General features: G+C 39.4%; 1 protein-coding gene across 1 annotated transcript in view; it reads left to right on the plus strand.

Annotated features, from left to right (window-relative positions):
• Positions 1-23304, plus strand: part of LOC139940133 (synaptotagmin-10-like) — a 139561-nt gene that overhangs the window by 42582 nt on the left and 73675 nt on the right. Inside the window, exons 2-3 of the mRNA XM_071936386.1 lie at positions 3347-3411; positions 13268-13372. Coding sequence (XP_071792487.1) covers positions 13282-13372 — 91 coding nt within the window. The 5' untranslated portion in view covers positions 3347-3411; positions 13268-13281. The remainder of the gene's footprint in view (positions 1-3346; positions 3412-13267; positions 13373-23304) is intronic.

Consider the following 23304-nt stretch of genomic DNA (forward strand, 5'->3'; position numbering starts at 1 on the left):
GACTAGTGAGGACACCCGAAAACAAAGCACCGACTAGTGAGGACCTATTGTCCATATTAAAAAATTTCTTCGTAGGGTCAGACCATACAAACACAAAGAAAAGAGGATGTTAAAGACAAGCATGAGAAGATTTGGGGGTGATGGGACGCCCCCATAATATTATTGTGCATGGTATCACGAGAACCACAACTACCTATTCTTACGTCATCGATGACGTAACACCGATATCCTCGTGAATGCAATCTCTGAATTTACACGATATTCCTGGTGACCTCCCTGACATATTGACAGGCACGTAGAACTATGTGCAAATATCCCGAAGAAAATGGGTTAACACTCAAAGCAAACTGGTCCAACCCACGCTCCAGTTCTCCCCACAAAGAAAATCCCAAAAGGGCGAAAATGTTCACTCTTTGATAAATACAGAGGATGCGTTAGGAGACAAAGAGCCCAGATAATTTTTCGTCGATTTTGAAAGGCCACGCATTTTCATCGTATTGACTTTGCAGAAATGATTCGCATTATACCCATCGGGACGACCAAACCCTGTCATGTCGTAGCGCTCGGGTTTCGTTTCCGCTATGTTCGGAGAGTGAATTGCTGTGTTTGTTTATTTGTTCCCCTCTGAGGTTGGGGAGGTTGAAAGTAGGACAAAGACTTGCCCCATATAGAGGCTCCGGAATATTGAGTCATGACGTCTCTACCCTGTGTCCCATTAGGGAGGGTTTTGTTTTGAACAATTTTGGCCAGACTTGGCCATTAGTGTGCCGAAAGTTGCTTTAAAAAAACCTAGACATCAGTAAGGGGCCACTGTAGTCATGTTGTTCAATAGGCATTACCCAATCGGCTGGTATAGAGTTCGTAACAACATGTATAATTGGTAATATGTTGCATTCTTCTACCAAGCTGTGCTTGGCCTGTAAGGTCTCTTTGAACTAAGATCAAATACATCATTGGTGGAACTGCCGCCACTACGGTACTTTTCAGGCTGTTTGAATCAAGATAATGTGCATCAGTCGTACGGTAATGTTAGACAATATTAATATCTGTCGGTAGAAGCTTTTTCCTGGCAATACATTCTGTCAGTCAAGTTGTTAAGACTGTCAATAAATAATGATTCTTTCTAAACTAAACTATACTTCATTTCTTTAAATCAGGATAACTCAAGATTTTGCCTTAAGAGTTGTTGCATACCTTTGTTTTTTGTCTTTCTGATGAGATCAGCTGAGCAATTATGATTCGATGATGTACAACTAACAGACCTTATGCACATGTTTCTTTTAAGTAGGGCACCCTCTGCTGCTTGAGATCAAAAGATGGTTACCTTTTGGCCCACCTTGTGCCCCAAATTGATGCTGCGTCAGCATTTTGTCTTTAAAAGACGGTGGTGTGATGACGTCACAAAACTGAAACGGTCCATTCGGACCCTTTCTGGACGCACGGCTCAAGCTATGGCCTTTCTTCCAACCACGGCTTCGTCTCCAGATTGGGCTCAGGCTGGCATGGCCCCGCGGGTGTTTTGACAATGATTGTGCGTGCTTTGCGTGCGTGCTCAGGGCGTCAGACGAGAGGACGGAGCCTTAAGCCAAATCCAAAGCCGACAGCCTTGGATTCGAAAAAGGCCTAAGACCCAATGTAATTTGGAAAACGCATTTTTTTTTTTTTTAAACAAAACTAGACTGTGCCTAAAGGCGGAAGTGCAAGTCATGATTTCGAAAACGCTCCTATGTAATAGACCGTGTCGGCACTGGCAGGTACAGCCCGGCTATCGAAGGATCGCCGTGTCATCATGCATTGATTAACAGGGGGTGCTTAGCAACGCCCTTAGTGTAAGCCGTAGCCCGGCAGCCGTAGCCGCCAATTCGCCTTAGGTTAGGTTAGCCATAGAGCAAGGGTTAACGCGACATCAGTTCTTAACAGAAGTCCCGGAGGACTATTTTAGAGATACTCCAACAAGTCCCATGAGACCGCCCTCAGGCTTTATGTTTTTTTTATCCGGCTTGGGCCAAATAGATACAGCGCTTTAACGGCTGAACTCAGGTATGAAACTCTTCCCAAGGGAAATCATGGAGCGAGTATTTGTATGTACACAGTGGGTATCAATGTCACAGTCTCATCGGAGCGTGAAGAGACATGAAATGTGGATGTTCCGTGAACCGAATGTTGTAATTCATAACACCCCATCGTCGAAGACTGTAAATCCAGTGTCGCCATGCTATGTTTCAGCATTGTGTAGTGGGATTGGTGGATAGGCATATTCTGTAAGGAGACTGGAATTGATTAATCCCTAATAATGTTTCGCTCCTGTCATCACAATCGCCCAGGCTCGGTTTATCCAGTTAAGATATGGCCCTAAACATCATTGCTAATATTCCAGCATAAGACGTTTCTCTTGTTGGAAAAAGTGGTACGGATATTTAGTGATCCATCGGATATGAAAGTATTCATGAGTATTATAGACAACTGAGTTGTCAGGAGTCTAGTTAGGATTTGGGATCAGGAGTGGGATAAAAAAAAGCTTACTCCAATACGGATTATCCGCAATATTTTACACCTTGACATTTATGTCGATACCTACCAGGGCTCAGTTCCAATGCTCAGTTTACCATAAGCACAGAATCGGCGCTTATGGAAGCAAGAACCTCTATGCTTCCGTCAAGCGTATTTCACGGATTAGCATGGAATTTTGGCTTGTGCACGTGCGTACTTCACGTTAATACCAGACATCTCTACGCACAGAAATTCGGCGCTTGCACGTAAGCGCAAAATTGTGATAATAAGCGCAGAATTCGACGGTAAAAGAGCCATGAAATTGGGCCCAGTTGGTTAAACCCTGATGAAAACCAATTAAACGATAGCCACGGTGAAAGCCTTTTTACGAATCTGTACTACGGACTACTGATCCTTAATGAAGGATTAAACATGTCGTTCATTTTTGATTAGTTGTTCACTTTAACAGGTTACTGGTTGGTTAGTACGGGAGTATCCCTAATTACTTATTACCACTTCGTTGTTACATGACTGCAATCGTTAAAACTAGTAACTAATTTGTTATTACGGGTTGTTATGGGGTAACTTTCTACACTGCACAGCATTTATTATTCCTTATAGCATATCCATGGGTTTACTTTGTTTGAAGCTTTTCAACCACACAAGTACGGGTGTCTTATTGGTTATTACGGATTACTAATTTATTACTACGGATAATCAATTCGTTTGTTATACGGATTACTATGTAACGTCGAACGGTTCCAAAGAAAAAGGTATTCTTTGCTTTATGATTTTCACTTTATGTACTTCAGTTTCTATTTGTTCACAAGCCCTGTTTTATGCTTTTTTGTTCCAGTTGCTGACGTTTGGAATTATTTTGCCTCAAAACGAGCTTCGCCCTGGCTCCTTATCCTACCTTTGGTAAGCATAAGATATATACACAACATTATTTACGACGACAGTGACAATGACGACGACGACGACAACCTGCAAACAAAGTGTGACCTCCAATTTACTGATCTCCTTTCTCAACCCTTGTGTTGACAAACATGATCCTCAATGTTATCATTTATGATAGAAATCATCGGTTTGAATGGCACTCCAAACTCATAACTCGTACACTATACAATTGCTGCACGCTGTGACGGGGTCCATGGCGTTTTGTACACCCGAGGGGGAAATGGCACCTGAGGCGAAGCCGAGGGTGCCATTTGCCACCGAGCAACGATTGTTTTGTTATACCTTTGTAAAATTGTTATTCCTCTTCTCGAAATTCTGTTTTCATCTTCAAAGATTATTACGAGGGACTATTCATTGTTTAATTAGCAGACGAACAAGAAACAATTCCCTCGTACCCGCGAATGTTTCGTACACAGCGCTGGAAATCGACCAACGCCGGGATCAAGATGATGTACACCGGTGTACATCACTTTTCATGTTACCCGGCCCGTAGAGCCATGTAACATGCGTTTTTGTTGCGTGTCACATGATTGGTTCTCGACCAATCAAACTTCACAGTTTGTTACCGAGGTATAACAAACATGTTTGATGACGCGGTTCATGAAGGACCACCCCCCCCCCCCCATTTTGTTAATTCTTTGTTTAGTTTAGTCGCTTTTCGTAAACAGAGGGCGCTCTCAGCATGTTGATTTCATCAAACCGGGGTCGTTCTTCCGTCGTGAGTACATTAATTGAAGTTATTGGTGTTAACGAGTACACAAATGCAAGCACCAATATACCTAAAAATAACCTAACAGCAAAACAAAATATCATTAATTAATAATAACATTATGTGTGAGGATATTAACCGCCTTCCCCCGTATACCTTCTGAACCAATTTCTCATACATGGACCCATTTCCGACGTTTTCACATCCGAAAAGACGGCACTTTAAAACCCTTTAAAAGTCGTCATCAGGTCAACCTGCAGAGGTTTTATACACGAGAACGAAAACAAACAACACCCTCATTAAAAACAACAAGATGAGAGGAAGTTAGAAGGTTGCGTGATGGGTGCCGGTGTCATCTCTCACATTATCCTCTATTTTGAAAACCAATTGGGGTAGAAGGGACGAATACATTTTTCATATAAAGTGAAAAACGACGAAAACATCTGATTTTAAATCGATCAGCGCAGTGTGTTGGAGTTCCAGTGCAGTGAAATAGTAGGGAGAAGCATTTGGCTTGTGGATAGAGACTAAAGAATGCAGGCAGACCGAGCTAGTATCGATGTTGATTGTGGGTGAAAAGGGCCATTTCAACCCACCATCATCAACCCAAGAGCACGGATTCAATATTGACTTCCTCCTTAAACGACCCTCGGTGTTTGAAGATCAATGGGTATGTGTGGGCGACGTAATGGGTAACCAAGGCACGTCAGAAGACGCACGGCCTGCATGGGTGGTGCTTTACTAACAAACCCAGTTGACACCTTTGGTATTTGTCAAAGACGAGTCTTTCATCACTTTTTTGTTTCTCAACATATGCATAAAATAACCAACCTGTGAAAATTGAACTTAATAGTCGCGAAGTTGTGAGAGAAGAATGGGAAGAAAAAAACACCATTATCGCTTTCAGATGCCTTGAATTCGAGACCTCAGCTGAGGTATCGAATTCATTTCAAATATTTGAGTAAGAAATTACTTCTTCCTCAAAAACTCATTACTTCAGAGGGAGACGTTTCTCACACTGTTTTATACTATCAACAGCTCTCCATTGCTCGTAAACAAAATTGTTATGCTAACAATTATTTTGAGTAATTACCAATAGTGTCCATGCCTTTAACGGCGTTGTGCACGGTTAGTCAAAATATCCTTTAATTGGTACACGCAAATGAAGTTGGTATAAGGCATTCAATTTGCAATACTGTACCATCGTATTCAGCAAAGGATGCAGTCGGATTATCATCACAAACGGCGGTTGCATGGGCGTATTTAGGTTCAAATAAACATTATCTTCCAAAATGGTTTGCAAATGTTTGTGTGTGATGGATGATATGCGGTGTTCAGTTTCACTTTCTTCCTGTCGGCTAAATTATTCAAGATCCGAATTCGATTCTCATTTTGTATACAGATAAATTATTAAAGTGAGTTGTCAACTCGTAAAAAGGGCACAGTCAAATATAGATGGCTTTCACGATGACGTCAGCAATGTTGGGCGTTGGTTAAAATAATAATGATTACCTCGTATATAGGGCCTACTTAAAATCATGATGAGACAAAGCTATTATAATGCACAGTTAAAGAAACTTACAGGATGGGTAATTTTAGAAACGCCCTTTTTTATTTCATCCACTCCCAATAGTCCTGAACATTAACCTTTGAAGCACTATCAATGTCGAAGAAATAGCATTCAATTACTCAACAACCACTGTTGCTTACTTCGATCGCCGCAATCGGAACAAACATGATATGGATGGGCCGGAGTCACAGACAAAATACCGGTTTTCGTTTTGTATAGTTTTTTCTTTAGACGCGAACACTATATTTTACATGATATCTCCTCTGCCGTCAACTTCACCAAACTCTTCCTAACTTAGGGTTAATCTTAGGACTTGGGACGAAAACGTTAGGACGCATAAAGGCCGAGTTACAGTCGGTCGCGCGATGGTCGGGCGTCGGAAATCTTGACGCGCGATCATAAAAAGACACGGTTTTTAGGCCTCAGTCTTAGGATTGCGCGCAAGATTTCCGACTATAAACCGGCCTTAACCCATCCTAAGTTGGGACGGTTACTCGTCCTAACTCGAGATAGGATCCTCTAGGGTAACGTGAATTTGGCTGCAGGTTGTCTAAAGGTGGGGTTTGACTCTATGTACACATGCACTCAAATATAACATAAATAAATACATACATGAATAAACAAATAAGTAATTAAAACACAAAATGATAAACTTTCTCTTTACAGCCATTATACACTTTCGGTAAACAGTATTGTCCAAGTCCCACACTTCGTGTATCACAACTTATATATAAAATAACAAACACGGAAAATTTAGGCTCAATCGGTCATCGGAGTCGGGAGAAAATAACGGGAAAATTCATTATTGTTTCCGCGCGTTTCCCCGTGTCATGACATGTGTTTAAAATAAATCCGTAATTCTCGCTAACGAGAATTTACATTGTTTTAATGTTTTCTCAAAAAGTAAAGCATTTCATGGAACAATATTTCAAGAGAAGTCTATCACCATTACCTACTGTAAACCCTGTAAATTATTTGTAATTCTGTGAACTTTTTTTATTTTGTTTCTGTACCGAAAGTGTATAATGGCTTTAACGCAGGCTAAGTCGGCCACAACTGATGACTTGCTCAATGATTGAAGCATCATTTGCATATGCCGTAGTTTCTTTCTTCAGCAGCAATTAATCATGACACAGTAATTACTTACTAATTACAATGAAATTACAAGGAATTTTATTCGTGGATGGGTGAATCACGTACGAAACGTAAGTACCGCTACGTCAATGCGGCTGGTAATTAATAGCCTTCCGAAAAACAATGAAATATTCAGACGAGGGGATTGTGGCATGGTTGTGCAGTAAATGGGGATCGTAATTGTACTGGAATGCATTTTTTTTAAAATGGAACACAACGGACTTTAGTACAGTAATTGTCTAGAGTGCTTGGTTTAGTTTAGACAATCGAAAGACAACAATATGGACACATTTGAATTGCAAATTTACAAAAACTATGAATTGGATACTTAAAATTAGTGTTTACAGCATCAATGTAATGGGATTTCGTTAGTTCTTTTCAAATAATATTATTTCTGTGTATTAGCCATGCTATGGTCTTCTAGGGTTAATTGTAGAAAGTTGCGTGTTAACCATTCTTAAAAAATAAACAAGATTCTCTTGGAGAAATTATGAGTTTTATCGATGTTCCTTGACTTCTGTTTCGACAGAAGGCAGCAGACACGCAGTTCAATTTAAAAATACTTCTGAGCATGCACACATTTTCTAGAAGAATGTATCTGTCTATTTAAGGATGCTGACACCTAGAGCGTCCTTGAATGCCTTATACTATACGTTATGATTAGAGCCACAAACGGTTCAAGGAATAAAACGTTCAATGCAACCAACTGCTCAGTGATATAAAAAAAAAAGAGAAAAGCCAAGCCTTTAATGTAATTTTAATTTCTGCCCAAGCGACCTTAGATATCTGCCTTATTATGATCTGAATTGTATTGCCGTAAAGATAACAAAAACCACTTCCAACTATAAAAATCACTAGGAAGCTAAGTCATCGTCGCATAAATACAAACTTAATTAAACACAACTTTTGCATCCGTTTTCAGTGATGTTATTATCAACTTAATGTATCTGAAGTTAAGGCCTTCATATGTCATAATAATGTAGTATTGCACCGAACTAAATACGTCTCTGTGAGAACTCACAATGTCAAATACCTGCCTGGGGTTAAACACAAACGGAAATGAAGGCGACAGAGTTTAGAGGATACAACCTTGCCCCCAAACCTAAGTGTTGTATGCCACTGCGTCGTGGCTCCTGTAAATACTATCTGATTAAATTAAACGCCATGTAAATCCCTATATACTGTTCTTGTACCAATGCTTCACTTGGTCATTATAGATTAGAAGAGCAGATGGAAATGTTAGTGCAAGATGTCAGAGCACGAAATTGAATAATATTACGAGACATCGCAATTATGTATTCGCCGTGAAGAAGCTGATTGCCTTCATGCGTGAATTCCATAGGTGTACTATCAGTCCGAAAGGGTGAGGAAAAACCTTGATACAAAATGGAGTCAAGTTGTCAAGTCGTGAACAATTCAGCCGTTTGTGTTGAGGAAAGTTGTTTTTGTTCACTCTATTTTTCAGCTTCTGTCCTCTGCGTCAAGTTCGTGTCCTGATTCACCTTCAAATAAATAATACAGTGTTTTGTGCTCGTGCAGTTGATATATTAATCACAAAATAAAAGGGTCAAATCGTCACCGTATTTAAAGGCACTGGACACTATTTGTTTACTAAAAAAAATAGCATACAAACTTACTTGGTAACAAACAATGGAGAGCTGTTGAGAGTATAAAACATTGTAAGAAACGGCTCCCTCTGAAGTAAAGTAGTTTTCGAGAAAGAAGTAATTTACTAAAATATATTAAATTGATTTACTTCGGAATAAGATTTTGAGGTCCCGAAGTCACGCATCTGAGCGCCCACGGCTTCTTCCATTATTATCTCGCAACTTCAACGACCAATATTGAGTTCAATCTTTTACTACATGTTTGTGATTGTGTGCATAAATGTTGAGATGCACCAAGTGAGAAGACTGGGCCCAATTTCATAGAGCTGCTTTAACACAAAATTTTGCTTAGATAGTAAATGAGATTAGATTACCGGCCAAGACTCCACTCAATTGTTATGCTAAGTAAACAACAGCTAAATACCAGTCACAAGCAACGTATATGACATGAATTTTTTGCCAATAACATGTGCAAAATAACCGAGCTATTTTCGTGCTCAAGCAAATTTTTTGCTTAAGCAGCTCTATGAACGTGGTCCCTGGTCTTTGACAATTACCAAAGATGTTCAGTGTCTTTAACTCCCCCATCTTGGAATGGATGTGGGTAATGATGATTATCATTGGACGCGGGACGGCTAGTTAAGTGTTCAGCCAAGAACTAAAAATAAACTCTAAGTGTCAAATCAGGAATATCGCCACGTATAAATAACGACCACCAGAGTGCAGTATACCTGCTTCTTGCATGTTGAACTTAAAATACAAAGACAACAGTGCTCTTGAAAGTAAAACGGCGATCTAAAAGCGAGTCCAGTTGCTTTGTTTAAAATTACCCTCCTTTAAAGGCAGTGGACATTATTGGTAACTACTCAAAATAATTATCGTCATAAAACCTCATTGGTAACGAGTAATGGGGAGAGGTTGATAGTATAAAACATTGTGAGAAACGGCTCCAACTGGAGTGACGTAGTTTTCGAGAAAGAAGTAATTTTCCACGAATTTGATTTCGAGACCTCAAGTTTAGAATTTCAGGTCTCGAAATCAAGCATCTGAAAGCATACAACTTCGTGTGACAAGGGTGTTTTTTCTGTCATAGTTATCTCGCAACTCCGACGACAAATCAAACTAAAACTTTCACAGGTTTGTTATTTTATGCTTATGTTGAGATACACCAAGTAAGAAGACTGGTCTTTGACAATTACCAATAGTGTCCAATGTCTTTAATATGATGTGCACAACTTAATAGTATCCACTCACACTAAAAGAAGATGAGCACATTAAAACATATAAATCAATTAATTATTGATTAAATCAATCCAAGGAAAGTAAAGAAAAACATTATCCAGATGTTCCCTCGCAACTCATCCAAACCGTTTATAAGTAATTTCAGAAGTTTTTAAATATTTACGAGGACCAGTTTAATTCGACTCTGTTACATTCAATAAACTCTTTACTATGTAAGGGTAGGTGACGATACTGAAAAAATCATCTCAATTGAGAAACATTCCTAAAGGCGGTACCCCCATCGTTTTCCCCCGTGTGATAATTAATTACATCAGAAGTTGACCTTAAACCTACCACAGAACTACAGATATGAATAAATAAGGACTCGACAATAAAAGTAACCACATAATTCATCGGAGCACACGTCAGCACCCGATAGCAAACCATTGGGGCATTCCCTAAAGGCCATCAACGGTAATCAACAGACAAATAATGCATGAACAATCTTTCATTTATTTGTGATCATTTTAAAGGCATAGTATTTGTGAGTAAGAATAAGCACACATACTTATCAATACCATTACTCCAAATTAATGTTGTGAAACGTTGAATAATATTTGATATATCTTGATAAAGGTAATGCCAAGTATATTTTACAAGAGCAATTTATTATTTTACAAAAATGAAACCAACCAAACTGTTGTTATTGTTTTATTAGTTTAAGGTCGTTCACGTAAAAGGTTTGGGCAACAATATTTGGCTTGGATCACCTATGGGGATGGCCAACACCTTGTCATGAATGGAAATTAAATTTAATTTCCGAAAGACTTGACCTATTTTATGGGGTGCCCAGTAAGTGTTACATTTATTGAAGTTTCACACGCGTTGTTGTTCTTAGCTGTTTCCATTGGCCCAACCAGCAACCAGACAGAGCGGCTGACCAATATGTGATTCAAATCTTTACCCTTGTCGTTGGCTTTTCTTAAATGTTTTCCTGAAATTACTTCATCAAAAAAATGTCAACAAACACAGTGACAATTCATTTCAATGCCCGCCTGTGTAATTTGTACCTGAAGATCGCCCTCCAACTGTATTTACTCCTCAATTCCTGCAATTTAAATTCGATCTATAGTGGTTAACTGAAGTACACATAAGCACTGTAACACCTGGTGTCAGTAATTTTAGGAGCCAAGTAACAGCGCCCCAGGGTGCAGCGATAGCGTAATCACTTTATTAGAGCGAAAAATACACATAAATACAGCCACGTTCGAATCAAGAGGTGGCAGCAGACTTCCAGGTGAATCAATTGTTCTAGGTAGAGTGCATATCAGTGATCTTTTTGAGTATGAGATCAGTATAAAAGACATCAATGGGGCATACGCTGAGAAATACGTAAACAATGGAAATTCATTTGCAAGTCTGCTGCCACCTAGCGTTCCAAAGTATCCCATTAACTTCAACTACAGCTATGACCGTTGACTGCAATTTACATAAACTGTTAAGATTATTGGCGTCCAAGCCGTACCCACTACCAACGACATTTATTAAGATACTACCAACCTTCGGCAAATTCATTTCTCTCCCACTTAACAGTGCTAAAAAATAGTTTTACCCACTTTTGTTATAACGTAAATATGTGAAATGTAGTTATCGTGACTGTTTTTATTAGAATTGTCAATCTCTTCCATATAAAGATGCAAATTCTTCCAATTTAATTACTTTTTAGATCTCTTTTCCATAATACTCTCTAAGTCCATAATACATCACTTATTGTATAGGGTGGCTCATTTCAATTTTGTATATGCACTCAAATTCGTCCCCATCAACCAATAATATTGGCCTAAACAGATAAGTGCACAGTCGCTCCGTTAATAAACACAAACGTTAGAGTTAAAGCCATTATACACTTTCGGTAAACAGTATTGTCCAAGTCCCACACTTCGTGTATCACAACTTATATATAAAATAACAATCCTGTGGAAATTTAGGCTCAATCGGACATCGGAGTCGGGAGAAAATAACGGGAAAACCCACTCCTGTTTTCGCGCGTTTCGCCGTGTCATGACATGTGTTTATAACAAATCCGTAATTCTCGTTAACGAGAATTTATATTGTTTTACCGTTTTCTCAAAAAGTAAAGCATTTCATGGACTAATATTTCAAGAGAAGTCTTTCACCATTACCTTCTGTAAACCCTGTAAATTATTTGTAAATCTGTGAACTTTTTTTTTTTTTCCTGTACCGAAAGGGTCCAATGGCTTTAAAAAAATGTGAGCATCTGTTTAATTTTGGTGAATATGAAGGAGAGCTTTGCAGAGACCAAAGTTTCCCACCCACTCAATAAGACAATACCAATAGAAGTATTCAGAGTACACTGAGTGTGCCAGTGTGGCCACTTGGTCCCTCGGGTCCAATATCCGGACGCTAAATCACACACAGAGTCGAGTCGTGCCATTTTATCTTCTCCGTCAAGATCGCGCTATTTCCCGGTAAATAACTCCGTATTAACCGATCGCACTTTAAGCTTTGGTCGAACTGTACCCTTGAGTGGGGCTGAACTTTACTTGTGTTTGATATCAAAGATCAAACACAAACACACAGGCAACTTAAATTGCTTGAGAACCACATGTGCAGTTTTCTGTCATTCATGTGTATGTGTGTTTTCGTGTATTCCCTCAAAGGAAGTAATATTGTGACACTTGGTGCGTGTCACCGAAAAAAATGCACCGAGATGTAATGAGTGTTTGCATTTTCCCTTCACCAAAACTTGAACACAATTTTTTCAAAATACTGCCAGGTGTATTTAATAATTGGTTGTCAATGCACTTTGAGGAAAAAAACAACACAATACAATGTCGAAAACAAAGACAAGTTTTTCCGTTGCGAACAAAATGACAACAGAGCACAGTCAACACCTGTCTAGAAATTTAGAATGTTACATTGTTAAAAACTTCGAACAAGTAATATGTACAGGTGTTTGAGTTCGATAGATACCTAAGCTTTGGCACACACCACACTTTGAAACTGAACTTACAGAAGACGTAGACAACATGACCAAGTCTAGCTAAATCGGAACCTCAATGTAAAAATTGACACCAAACCTAGACAATGCAGGGCGACGTCATTAAAAGTAACAAAGACCCAATAATACTCTCTTAATGTAAAATACCAAACATTTGACTATCTTGTCCGAGTGGTGTTAGTGTCGCTCTTTTGAGAGGAAAATTCTATCCATGTCACACTTATTGAGTGAAATTGGAACGAACTTCACTCTAAATCGAGTTAAAAGCACTCGCTTTTTGCTCTAAAAAGAGCTGTTTGCCATAAAAATGGCTCTTTGCAAGAGCGGTGTGGCGTACAAAACGAGTGATTTTTCACTCTTTTAAAATAATAGAGCAGCACTTCACCAAGAAAGTGATTTGAGTCTTAAAGATGACTTTAATACCCCTTTCTTCAAAGGTCGACAATGTGACTTTATCCCCAGAAGAACAAGGTAGCAGGCATCGTGGCCCACAATCAGTATTGATTGATTCGTCTAACAGTTTTCTTTTATTGATTGAACCATTTCTGCTGTAGTTACGGGTGGGCCGATGGCACACCAGTACGGCTCAACAATGACTGTCGAACACGCCAAACGAGCTATCAGGGATCACGTCACGAAGTCCAATCCAGGAAGACATGGTAAGTTCACTTTTTCAAAATGGAGAAGGAGATTTATTTTTAGCTTTCTTATTAGTCTGTCTGAGGTACAAATGTTGACACAATACGAAGTGACACTGAATATCAAAAAGAACACTTATCTTGTCCATTATATGGTGGAAGAGAATGCTGTTTTTATAATGAAGATGTACAACAGAATCAATTATATTATTTTTTAAATGACGAATGGCCTCATCTTGATGTTTTCCCTTTTATTTTATTTGTAAAATTGACAACTTGATAAAGTATTTAGATTGAAAGCTGATGGCATCGGAGTTACAAACGGGTACTTTCAATCATGGTTCAGTTTAGAAAACAGCATGACATGGAATGATAGATTATGGAATACATTGTTAATGGTATACACAAGATTCATCTTCGTGAAACAATTACTTCAGCTTTGGTCTTGGCTTTCGAAGGCTCTTTAATGAAGTTTGATATCGTGTGTTATCGTAGACTTGATTCAAGTCCCGTTCTCGTGCGAGAGGTCCCTAAGCATGCACGCAGTCAAAAATGAAGTTACCTATGGTCCCGATCAGGCTGGCGATGGCACGGGATTGGGACTCGGTCAAGTCTAGTGTTATCGGTGCAAGGATCAAAGCTTAAGACGTTTTAAAGGCATCGGACACTATTGGTAATAACTCAAAATAAGTTGGCATAAAAACTTACTTGGTAACGAGCAATGGAGAGCTGTTGATAGTAAAACACATTGTCAGAAACGGCTGAGGTCTAGAATTCAAGCATCTAAAAGCACACAACTTGTGCGACAAGGGTGTTTTTTTCTTCCATTATTCTCTCACAACTTCGACAAACGATTGAGTTCAAATTTTCACAGGTTTGTTTATTTATGCACATGTTGAGATACACAAAGTGAGAAGACTGGTCTTCGACAATTACCAAAGGTGTCCAGTGTCTTCAAGAGGTATAATGAAAGTATGTTGTGTACACGGTTGTTCAGGAGATCGAATAATGTCACATAATTGTTAATCAATAACATATTAAGGACTTATCAGGATGCACCAATCTCCTCTTGAAACCCGCTGTTTGAGGAGGCTGAAAGCGCACTGTAGACCCTTATCATTTCTATAATTCACTTTTCGAAAAGGTATACCTTATTTCTAAACGTACCAATTAGAATAACAAAGATAAGTCAACTCGTTCTTTGGGTCTTTTTTTTTTTTTTTTTTTTTTTTTTTTCCCGGGGTGTGGGGTTTGTTTTGTTTATATATATAATTTTTGGGAGGTGTGTAAGCGGCAATTATTATAACGCACACTCATTGTCATGACAGTTTCAGGAGGAAATCTTTTATTTGTTTAATTTTAATATAAACAATATTGTTTTATTAAAGATTATGTTGAGTACATCGCGTACAACATTTTGCCAGTGTAATTGAAATGAGAAAATTGGATAACTATTCTCAGGACTGCGAATGCATGTTTTGCTGACTAGCCTTCGACAAGTCGTCATGTTTAGTGTGACCCTGCTCAACAAATTAATGGGCAATCTTCGATTTAGTTTGAAAGATAAAATCAACTATCGGCTATTGAATTCAGTATCGTTATTTAGTTTGCTGTCTCATCTGGCTTTTAAGTTACAAAATAATGTGTTCGAAAGGGGAGTCCTCGTTTTTCGTCACCTGTCACGTGATGACTTTAGTTGTTCCCGAAGTTGACGATATGCTTCCATGTTAAGCCAGCGTTGACATGAACAGATAACGACTTGTAGAAAGACCGTGGCAATGACGGTTCACCCGTCATTAGTAATGTTCTTTGTCAAGGGTTTGAAACGATCGCTCTCATTCGTAGCAATTAAACTGACGTTAATACCAATATCTGCATGTCTGACAGGGCCAATCGACATTGAAATGTCCGCACCCCATCTGCACAATTATTACGGAAGTGGAATTTGGTTGCATTTGACGTCATCTTTAAGTCCGTTTGGTACACCACAAAGAACATAATGAAGCAATGGTTAACATCGCAAATCTATTCTTGCGTGTGTTTGACCGGGAGCTGCAGACATTCCCGTCGTCTGACATTTGTGTTGTGTTTTTGTTTCGACGGCACAATATGTGCACAAGGCCTACACGTATTGATTTCCTCAAAAGTTTTAGACCATCCCCAAACTACGAATTATATTGTTGAGAGCTACGAATAAGTGAAGGGGGACACACGAATGGCTTTAAGGCTAAAGGGGCCCCCTTTGGTACACTCTATAGTTAACTCTCAACACCCATCGAGTCGAAATGTGTTTGTGTTAAGAAGTAAAGTTAGCGGCAATGCTTGCCTCAAACTCCTGTTTTTGTCTCGACGTCCACAAGTGTTCAACAAAATTATTCGATAGCCTATATATAGACAGCGCAGGTGAAAAAGCGGCGACGTTATTTATAATTCAAAGTGCGTAGATTCCGTATATCATTAGACTCTAGATTTATTTTCAACTGAAATGGTGTTACTTGAAAGTTAAAATACTTATTTAGAAATCCCCTTTGATTTATGGGTATGCCACTGTGTTCTAAATCGCTTATTTGTGCAGCAGATGTGTTGGCAAGCCTTCCTCAGTGAGTTTAGTTAGTTTAGCTTGGGGGGGGGGGGGGTCGAGCTATGTTTTAAATGTTCACGCTTTTCTTTTCATTGCAAAATTAAGTCTCCAAAAGGTGTATCGATTTATTTGTGTCACGAGTGAATGTCAACGTTCTCATTGTGTTGAACGCCTTTTTGAAATGACCTCTCGGGAACAAAACACTTGGTGGCGCTTTATTTTGGATTAAAAAAAAATCCCAAGAGAAACATTACAAGACGCGAATGTAATGACAGAGTGTTCGACTGCCAATAGTTCCCCAGTTCGTTCTAACAATTAAAAAATAAATACATAACGGACACAATCAATTGCACCATCATGTTCATAGACGGCTGTTGCATGATTCCTATAATTATTATCTGCAGCTTCATGAACAATCGCAATGAAATAGTCGTCTTGTCCTTCGAAGCCCACCGCAGTCCTCATGCGTTGTCACTTAATGTTTTGGATTGCATGCCCGTGACGTATGTTCCTCTTATTTTGCTGTGACCAGGATACCGTGAAATCTCAATGGTTGGGACATGGAAGGGAAATGCTCTCTCACTCGTGAGGCCCTGTGCCTGCCTGTCTCGGTATGTCAACTCAGTCGGTTGAGATTCCGTTTGTTTGGTGTATTTGTGTGTGATTTATGAGTGAATTTTCCGGCGTTTGTTTGGACATGAGGGTCAAACTGTGCCGACATATATTCATCCAGTATTCTGGTGAGGTGAAGTGGTCTTCGATGTTAGCTGTATAGTGTTTAGCTTCTGCTGCATGATGTCTTTCGGTTCAGTAATTGGTGTTGCCGAAATTTATGGATAGAGAGTTTCTCCAGGATGAGAAATTTCAGATTTTTTTATGTCTGCCTCCTGATGTGAAAAGATTGCTATTTTCGTTTATTCACATCATGTTCTTTGATCTACTACTCTTACTAGTGCTGACGACACTGTTCACATAATATAGCTCATTAGTGTGTTGCGAGAGTATGTGCATTCTCAAATTCAACTTGGAGTTAACAGGTTTAACCTATATTTTGTTTGAAATGAGGAGTTTCTGTGTCTTATAAAAACGACGACGACAGCCGGAGAATGGTCACCCAAGTTCCGTCAAGGTACCCCATTCTGGGGGAAAACTTAAAAGATTCAAAGAGAAATTTTTTAGGATTTAAAAAAAACAAGGTATCTGATAATGATATGTTCGGGAAAATAAAATTAGCTGTTGCACACAACTTACCAACCAAATGGACCGAGAGTGTAAATGCAAAAAATAGTTAATAGCCTGACGTTTTGACCCTAGCAGAGTCTTTCTCGAAGGCTAAATGACATCACAACAAACATGAACAGGTAACTAAGTGAAACATAAGCATGTTTATGTTCATTAAATTTTCGTGAGTTATAGTAGTGCTTGAAACAGACTGGCTTGAAATGTTTCCGTATTTCAAAAGAATGATTAATTGATCAGATATTCCGAAAAAGCTCATGGATATATACCTGATTGTAACCGTTATAATAAATTGAATTCATCTAGTATTTGGTTTTAATGATAAGCTGACTACTGAGTGTTGTGCTGTTCGAGTTTTGTCGGTTGTTAGCGATTCCGAATCCCGGGAGAAGCACTCAAAAACTTCTTGACTTTGAAGATCCATGAATTTGATTAATTGGAGATGAAAAAAAAACTCCGGGGAAACTCGCGTGGTACATGCAGCTGCAATAGCTAAACCACTAAAATAAATAACAGTGAATAACTCTCTTAACAAAATCGTCTGTTCGCATCCTTACAGATACCCCTATGTCTCATGGTATTACAAATCAGTTCGAAAAGTTGTTCTTTAATGTCGTTTTTAAGCCAGCATACAAAATGTGTTTTCACCATAGAGTTATATATAAGAACTAGAGGGCGCACGAGTGATGCTCCGTGCACAAACGCCACGGGACCGCAAGATGACAAGCGCGTCATTCTGCACGCGCGTTGAATATGAAATACACGTTTGAGGTTTTTTTATTGAACGCTCACGCGATGCTGTTCAACTTACAAAATGGCCGCACAAACACACGCTGTGAGATAGCTGTTTTGCATAGAGTTATATATAAGAACTCTATGGTTTTCACCCATACTTTCACTGCAGTGAGCCTTTCAATGGGCGCATGGGGGCGCTCTTTACAGACAGCAAGCTTTTCCACTGACACTGGGCGAAACGATTCACAGCGTCCTGGATTAGACGTGTTATTGGTCTTTCATTATTTATTCAAACCCACTGGTTCATAACCTTTATTTATTATAGGTTCAAAAGCACCAATATTAACTGAGTTGTTAAATATTGAAATTGGCCTAGTGCTGCAGTACCTGTGTTGTTCTGTATAAGGTTCTTTTTCGGCACCGTATCCCGTTGGTTGTATTCCAGAGTAAGACACTCTGCATAACTTTACTTTTAATGAACACAACTAGCTGTGGAAATAATTGCTATAAAGACAATACATATCACAAACTTGTATACGCCTACATGCAATTATGGACACCAACTGTCCTTATGTTTATCCAACAACTTTTTGGCAACAGCTTCCATTGGTTCTGTACATGTTTTCCAACTGTGTACCTTTCTCGAACTGTGGACTCTTGTCCTCTTTTGTTATACCTACTTAATATATCACATTCCGGGTTAGGTTTGATGATGATGAAAGAAAATTTAAATATTGTCATGCTGGGTGAAACTCCTCCTGCATCATAGTATTAATTGTCTGAATAAAACCGCCAACCAAACTTCCCTGAGCATGCCATTTGGAAAAATCAACTAGGGGACAAACTGTATAATTCGTTTGATCAGTGCATTAAGTGCCCACTTGATTAGCAGCTAATATTCACATTATTGTTTGAAGAAGACTTTGGTATATTTTAGTTTGAGGAAACTACAGTGTTCAAGCTGTCTTGTAAAATTTCTCACCCCAAAAATAACCCCTGCTGTGTAGATTAATATTGCAGGTGGTCTATACAGTAATACAAGGTTGTCGTCTCTGCATGCTGTCTGTATGTAAAGATCTATTGGGATGACTGTTTGACATAGACCCTTCGATTATGCCTTAGGATAAGCGTGACGTGTAATTATAAGGGAGCAGAGCAAGTTGCAATTCAGAAATCCAGCGGTTCGCTGTATAAAACTTGTATTAGAAGGATCACATGACGTTGTTCATGGCCAAAATTGGTATTGATCTTTCAGAAGAGGGCGCTCTCAACTTCATGAACCGTTTTGTTAGTGTTGTCGATGGTGTAAGCTTCAGCTTCAAGTTTATCTGTTGTGGGTTGTATGGCATTTCCCCCAGCCGTGATATCAATATGCATTAAACATAGTAACATGTAGTTGTGGCGAATGATCTTTCAACAGAGGGCGCCCTAGAGCATTTGTGTGCCTGTCTGTAGTAGTATTGGCCGAGCTCGGGCGGTGTATTTTGGATAGTGGAAAACAAGGATCGCTGTTCTTGTTTCATCCGCTCAAATGACGATGTGATATAGCGCCAAGAAAGGTGATTCAGCACTGGTGTGACAACGCGGTAGTTCAGTCACATAAATAGGCTGGGTTTTTTTAGTAATTGGAAGCCTGGCGGAAGAAAGAGACATAACTTTCGACCTATTTCTCTGGGATGACTATTTTTGATCTAATTTTAACTTTCAACTTATCAAATGTAAATATAACAATCTATTTTAGAGTAATTTTTCATTTAATTACTCATTCTCTTGAGATGCTGCCGCCATTTTGTAAAGTGTTGTTTTCCAAACTCCCGACGAAGGGTTGTGCGTGAGCTTGTTCCGAGTGTATTGTTCTCGGATCGTGTTCTCATAGTTCAGGCGTGAGAACAGTGAACTTGGGCCATTAACACCCCGCCCGAACGCAACCCTCGATGCCTCTTGTCACTAAACCCCTTGTTACGTTTTCGCCACTGTAACCAATAACGTGTTTCGGTCAATGACCAATGGCAAGTTTAACCGAAACAGTCATTGGTTACGACCGCGAAAAACGCACCCGTACAGGGATGTACTGTCGTTGTAAATCGCTGGTCTTATAAACGCATAGGTTTGATTGGATGAGGCCTATACATAAGCAGGCAACGGGACGCCTGGCGGATGCTAATATACACGAGTGTGTAGGCTTTGTGGCATGGGGTCAAAGGTTAATCTGGCAGGAACCAGCCGAAGTTTTAAAGCCGGTATCTGGTGTCATCCACAAACCTCGATTTATGAGGTCAGAATTTTGGGCTGCCGTCACCAGTGTCCTGGGGAAACCCCAAAGATTCTGTCCCCTTGTAGACCCCCCCCCCCCCCAGGAAATTAAAATGGAATAAAGGTGGACGCTATCAGAAGAAATGTGTGCACTTTAGGCCAACATGGGAGACAGAATATCCGGGGAACAGAATCCCCTGCCACAACAATCATGGCACACCGGTGATAGGCACACCGCTGACAGGCGATTCTGTCCATCAGAGATTGTGTGTGTCTCCCCCCCCCCCCCCCCTCCATAGAAATATGGGTACAAACCTCTGCTGAAAGATTTTGAATCATTCCCTCTCTACCTATGACATCGGCAATCGGTGTCCTAGGGTATGCCCCCGGAGATTCTGTTAACCGTTATGGGAAATTAACATAGGCTGTAGGAGGAGAATTTAAAAGGGCGTCATTTAGGGCGTCATCAGAAGAAGTTTGAACACAGTTTGCCATATGGTAAAATAATCATGCGGATAAAGACATGGGGCTCTAGTCTACATCGTGACTGATGTTCTGGTTTGGAAACAAACTTCGAATAGAGGGCGCCCTGTAACATTATGGTCCGGTACGTTAGTCTTGTTGATCAACAATAATATCGCAAGGTCATCTGAGTGTGGGATAGACTACACTTGCCGTCTCTCTTTATATTCATATAACCATGAGAGGAAAACGCTAAACATGTTGGTGATTGTAAAACGATTGATAAGAGGAAATCAATCGGATCAGTTATGGAGGGGCTAGCGGATGGTGTCTTTTGCATGCGTTTCCCTGCCGACTGTAGAAGCGATTACGTCTCAGTCAGTGCACTTGTTAAAGAGTTGCAAGAGACCGGAGATTGATCCAGATCAAATTAGAGGGACAACATAGATTCGAAAGATTCCACAGTCGAGGTTGCAAGTCATTACAATACAATTTTTCAGCAAAAAAACAACAACACATTAACGATTAGCCACGAATGAAGAAATTGTAACTTTACTGCGATAATAAAACACATGTATCGGGGAAATTAAACGCACACTACATATAAAAGCTACGTAGACGGCGTTTTACAACGGCATAATGTTTGCTTAATAGTAATCAGCCATCAAAAAGAGGGCGCCAATTGTGTATACCTTCAATTGGTGAAAGTCTGGAATGTTTTGTGCAATACCTTAGATGAAAGCGTACATTTTTGTCAAGAAATCTATATAAAAAAAAATCAACTCAAGTCTGTAATTTATGGTAAAAGTTTCACAAATCGGATCTAGCGTCAATCAGAGTAAATAATTACTCGTTCTTTTTTGTCCTCAATTGATTTTGAGGTTCGTGTAAGCTTGTACACCAAGAGTAGATCTTGTTATAACAACACGTCCGATGAGTCGTGTCAGAACATCTTCTTATTATATCAATGACACTCATCCAATTAATTAGTCACGGTTGTCACATGCCCAATGTAATTCTTGTAATTTATTGAAGCACAGCAGGTCATCAGCACGGAACTATCATGGTATCAAATTGACAGCAGTCATCACTCAACAGGAGCGATTGTTTCTTATTCTTTCATCTTCGTCCTAGAGATTTCATTAATCTTTCTTGACTTGACGGTGTAGAGGAAACCGATCTGATCCGTCAAACGACAGGTGATCGTGTGACAAGATTAAAACGGTTCCCACGAGGACCATGCTATAATAGAGGCAACAACAGAGGGCGCAATCTCTTAATGGTAGCAGGTTTCCCTCGCCTATCTGCTGCGCTCTATGCCAGCAGTATATCAAGAATTAAGGGTCTACCAGTTTGAGTCTACAAAGGTAGGCTATAATGGTGGGTTAAGTCATAGAGCAAGGACATGTTAAGTTTAGAGGCCAATTCAACTTAAATAAATTAAGTTTACCTTTGGCCATAATATCGAAGTCTTATATAGCGCACGTATCTACCAAACAAGGTACTCAAGGCGCTGAGTATATACAAACTTTCAGAAAGATAGGTTATTGCAGTGATGATTTCTGAGACCCAATTATTTAGCACCTTATAAGGGTTAACAAGGTGCTACATAGGTCGTATAAATGTAGATGGAGGTTTAAATCTTGATATTCCACCAAAAGTACTTTCCGAAAGAAAGAAAAATACAGGGCGCCCTCTTGTGTTTTAACACAGCTACGTGCGAGCAGTTTCCAATGACATAAGGAGCATTTTTTCTGATCAGTGAGTTATTGCAAGCATAATTCATACTACTTCAAATTAAAACCAACCTGAAGGCAATTGTACAGACACCGTTTTGGGGTTTAAACTACCTCTCACTCGGGCATCGGTCTATAGGCTAACATAAAGTCCTCAAACACATCCACAAAACTGTTCTGTTTTTAGTGATCTGGAGTCTTACCGCTTTTAATGTCAGCAACATTAAATAGGTCAGGCAGACTTCCTGAAGAAATTGAACAGATTTTGGCTGTACTTCCTTCATTACGATCGGATGGCTGGACTTAAGTAACGATACACGACGCCTACGCGCACGTGTCTGTCATAGTTAGTCGTTTATGATCGATAGTCACTGTTTTACTGCACATTTCTCCAGATTTGACGGTCCGTATACTGTTTTGATAGGTTGCGTTATGAGAGCAGCGTAATACTTCAAGCATAGAGCAAGGGTGCTTCAAGGGGCCTCCAAGTTAATGTCAGTAAAGGTTCAAACTTCAACGCCTCGACTGATAATTCTGGGAACCGAATCAGAATTCGATTTAATATGAACCCCTCACTCATGCTACAATGAATGCGTAGGTGTATAAAGGGTTTATGGTATTTAAAAAAATGCAGACAAAAAATGGTTAACATTATGGTTGAGGGTGCGGTGTTAGACATGGATACACAGCTCGTAGCGTTGTCTTCGGGCCACGTTGGATTACATGGTCTATACGTTTTTAAGTCCATTAAGTCTAAATTGGGGAAGGTTTAAAGGGCTCAAGTTTTCATTTTGGAACCGGTGTTTGTTTCAATCATAGTGTTGCGAATAATTAACATGTAAACTAACTTGTGAAAAAAGAGATCGAGTTTTGTATAAAATTATAGATATTACCAATAATCGGGAGCAGTTATATCTACGCAGGAAGAATAATAATCTGCTACTAGA

This window comes from Asterias amurensis, chromosome 7, assembly GCF_032118995.1.
Source record: "Asterias amurensis chromosome 7, ASM3211899v1".
NCBI classification, from domain to species: Eukaryota; Metazoa; Echinodermata; class Asteroidea; order Forcipulatida; family Asteriidae; genus Asterias; species Asterias amurensis.